Source organism: Gavia stellata, chromosome 22 (assembly GCF_030936135.1).
Source record: "Gavia stellata isolate bGavSte3 chromosome 22, bGavSte3.hap2, whole genome shotgun sequence".
Lineage (NCBI taxonomy): Eukaryota > Metazoa > Chordata > Aves > Gaviiformes > Gaviidae > Gavia > Gavia stellata.
The window spans coordinates 13,589,039-13,592,621 of NC_082615.1; the positions used below are offsets into that span (position 1 = coordinate 13,589,039).

Sequence of the window (3,583 nt, forward strand, 5' to 3'; positions counted from 1 at the left end):
ATGGCCGCGGGGCCCCCCGGCAGCCTCCTGCTGCTGCTCTCGCTGCTCTGCCTGCGCGGCCGCGGGCAGAGCTTCGGGCAGACGCGCTTCGTCTGCACCTCGGTGCCGCTGGACGGGGACGTGTGCGCCGCCTCCGCCGGCGGCCCCGGCTCCGCCGAGGAGCTGAAGGGCACGGTGCTGCAGCTGCGGGAGACGGTGCTGCAGCAGAAGGAGACCATCATGAACCAGAAGGAGACGATCCGCGAGCTGACGGCCAAGCTGGGCCGGTGCGAGAGCCAGAGCGCGCAGGAGGCGCTGCCCGGCGAGCCCAGGGCCGGCGCGGCGGGCAGGAAGGGCGGCTTCGCCAAGAACACCATGGGCGACCTGTCGCGGGCGCCCGCGGCCGAGACCCTCAGCCAGCTGGGGCAGACGCTGCAGTCCCTGAAGACGCGGCTGGAGAACCTCGAGGTAGGCGCCCCGGCCCGGGGGGGCCCCCCGGGAGCCGCACGGCGGGGACACGGCGGCGGGGCGGGCGGTGACGGGCCGCTCCTCCGCTCGCCCCTTGCAGCAGTTCAGCAGGATGAACTCCTCCAGCCAGACCAACAACCTGAAGGACATCCTGCAGAACAAAATCGACGACCTGGAGAAGCAGGTGCTGTCCCGGGTGAACAGCCTGGAGGAGGGGAAGCTCAGCCCGAGGAACGAGTCCGAGGAGCGCGGCAAGATCGAGAGCACCCTCACGTCGCTGCACCAGCGCATCAGCGACCTGGAGAAAGGTACCGGCCTCCCGCCGGGGCCGGCCCAGCCCCGCCGCGGCCCCGGACCCCCCCGCGCCCCGCCCGCTCCCCTCCCCTCCGCCCCGCGCTCGCCGGGCACCGGGCGCGGCCCGGCGGGATGCGGAGCCGCTCGGGCCGGGCGGCTCTGCCCGGCCCGTGCCCCCGGAGCGGCCCCTCGGCCCCGGCTGTAGCCAGACGGTGCCCGCGGGCCGCGCGGCGGGAGCGGGGGATGCTGCGGGCGCTGCCCGATGCTGCGGGCGCTGCCCCGCGCCGGGGATTAGGGAGCCGTGCGGTGCCGGAGGGATTTGCTCCTCGCTGCCGTCTCAAGACCCGTTACATAACGGGGTGGGGAGGGGGGTGGGGGGACACCCCCAAAGCGGGAGGGGTGGGGTCCGGCCGGAGCCCACCGCGCCTCCGCTCCCGCAGGCCAGAAGGACAACCGGCCCCCGGACAGGTTCCAGCTCACCTTCCCGCTGCGCACCAACTACATGTACGCCAAGGTGAAGAAGAGCCTGCCCGAGATGTACGCCTTCAGCGTCTGCATGTGGATGAAGTCCAACGCCTCCCCCGGCATGGGCACCCCCTTCTCCTACGCCGTGCCCGGGCAGGCTAACGAGCTGGTGCTCATCGAGTGGGGCAACAACCCCATGGAGATCCTCATCAACGACAAGGTACAGCCCTGGGGAGCAGGGGGGACCGGCTGGGTGGGGGGGACAGTGCGGGGGACCCCCGTGCCCACCACCCTGCCCCACCGCCCGCAGGTGGCCAAGCTGCCCTTCGTCATCAACGACGGCAAGTGGCACCACATCTGCGTCACCTGGACCACACGGGACGGCGTGTGGGAAGCCTACCAGGACGGCACGCAGACTGGCAGCGGCGAGAACCTGGCGCCCTACCACCCCATCAAGCCCCAGGGGGTCCTGGTCCTGGGCCAGGAGCAGGTGAGGGCTGGGGGGGCCGGGCGTGGGGGTCCCTGCCCTGCTGGGTACCCCCGAGGGGATGGACGGGGCCGGGCGCTCCCGGGGTGGGACGGGGCAGCCCGGCCGCGCGTGCCCCCCGTGACGGCGGCTCCTCCGCAGGACACGCTGGGCGGCGGGTTCGACGCCACGCAGGCCTTCGTGGGGGAGCTGGCCCACTTCAACGTGTGGGACAGGAAGCTGAGCCCGGGGGAGGTGTACAGCCTGGCCACCTGCAGCACCAAGGCGCTCTCGGGCAACGTCATCGCCTGGGCCGAGGCCAACATCGACATCTACGGCGGGGCCACCAAATGGACTTTCGAGGCCTGTCGCCAGCTCAACTAGGGCCGCGGACAAGCGGGAGAAACCTCCTCATCGGGTTCTTTTATTTCTTTTTCTTTTTTCTTTTTTTCCCTCCTTTTTTTTTTTTTTTTTTTTTTTGCGCAAAACCGACCGAGAACGAAGCCACCCCTCTTGTCCCGAGGAGCGGGGACACCCCAGCAGCGGGGCCGCCCGCCCCCGGAGCCCCACGACCCTCCGGTTTCTGTCTTGCCAACGTCCTTCAACGCCTGCGTGCCTTGGCCTGGCGCGGCTGCGCCCCCCCCGCCACCCCCCCGGGCCCGGCCCCCGCTTCGCCGCCACCTCCCCGCCGGGGCGGCCCCGCTTTCCCCGGGCACCGGCGCCTTAAAAGGCTGCGGGGCCCGGACCGGAGCCCCCCCCCGCCCCGGGGCTCCCCTCCCTGCAGCCTGACCCCCCCGGGAGGGTGGTGCCCCCGCAACCGGGGGAGGGTTGCAACATCCCCCCAGCCCCGGTTGCGCTCCCTCCTGGGGGTGCGGCAGCAGCCGGGGCTCCGATGGGGGGGCGACCCCCCGTTCCCCCCCGGGCGAGCCCCGCTGCCCCTTTCCCCGGCCGGCGCCGCTCCCGAGCACCCACAGCCATAGCCCCGGGCTGCGGCGGGTGGGACCCCCGGCGGGACCCCCCGGGCCCGCTCCCCGACCTGCCGCACTCAGGTACGACCCCGGCCCCGCCGCCGCAGCCCCCCGAGGCCTCCTCCGCGCCGCGGCTGGTGGAAAAACAGCCTTTACCGTCCCCCGGAAGATTAGCTACCACTGAAAAGTCCGAAGCCTTTCTGCTTTTGATAACACACTCTGTCGTTTCTCTTACTGTGAAGGGAAGTTTATTACCACTGAAAAAAGGTATTTTTATGAAGATAAAAATATAGAATTAAGCAGTGCTCCCTGAGGAAAAAAGTACTTTGAGATTCTGCAGGAAAAAAGAGATAAAGAAGCGTATTTTGAAATAATAGATGCATTTTGTATGGTTTCCTTTTCTAAACTCCCGGTTTGTACTACAGATTGCAGAAATCACCCCCCAGCCCACCCCACTGACCCCCCGAGGGCCGCCCTGGGTGGCAGTGGAGGACGAGGCAGAGAATTCCCACAGGGCTCCAGAGCCTCCCCGACCAGCTCCAAAGACGTGGCAAAGAGTCCTGCAGAGTGGGGGGGCCCCTCCGGGCAAGGCCAGGGCCCCCCCGGCCGGGAGCAGAGAGCTGGCCCGGCCGCCGCCGCTTCGGGGACCCAACGAGCAGTGCAGGCAGCGACACGCACCCCCGGCTCGCGATCCCTTCGTACGAACTGTGGCTCAGGGCAGCTTATTTTAAACTGTGCTCTTTTTAAAAGAACCACCGACATCGTGAGTGAAAGTTCCTCTCAAGAACCTGTTCACGTCAAAGCGACAAGCACAACCTGCTGGGAAGAACAAGACCACTGCAAAGGTTTAACCTACAGACCCAGGTGCGTCAGATTTGCCAAAAACATAAAAAAGGGTGTGATGTCAACACAATGTACATAGTGTATAGTAGGGGAGAGAATA

At 67.9% G+C, this 3,583-nt stretch overlaps 1 protein-coding gene across 1 annotated transcript; it reads left to right on the forward strand.

The window, feature by feature from the left end:
* On the forward strand, nucleotides 1–2,056 carry NPTX1 (neuronal pentraxin 1). Its single transcript, XM_059828267.1, has 5 exons — nucleotides 1–447; nucleotides 548–755; nucleotides 1,182–1,426; nucleotides 1,517–1,696; nucleotides 1,835–2,056. Exons 1-5 carry the CDS (start codon nucleotides 1–3, stop codon nucleotides 2,054–2,056), a joined length of 1,302 nt encoding a protein of 433 aa, XP_059684250.1.
* Nucleotides 2,057–3,583: the final 1,527 nt, after the last annotated feature.

Bases quoted from the DNA above. Each gene is read 5' to 3' on its own strand.
- NPTX1 (XM_059828267.1), top strand. From the start codon at position 1: ATGGCCGCGGGGCCCCCCGGCAGCCTCCTGCTGCTGCTCTCGCTGCTC. The intron at 756-1,181 runs GTACCGGCCTCC...CCGCTCCCGCAG, and splicing joins CATCAGCGACCTGGAGAAAG to GCCAGAAGGACAACCGGCCC. The intron at 1,427-1,516 runs GTACAGCCCTGG...CACCGCCCGCAG, and splicing joins AGATCCTCATCAACGACAAG to GTGGCCAAGCTGCCCTTCGT.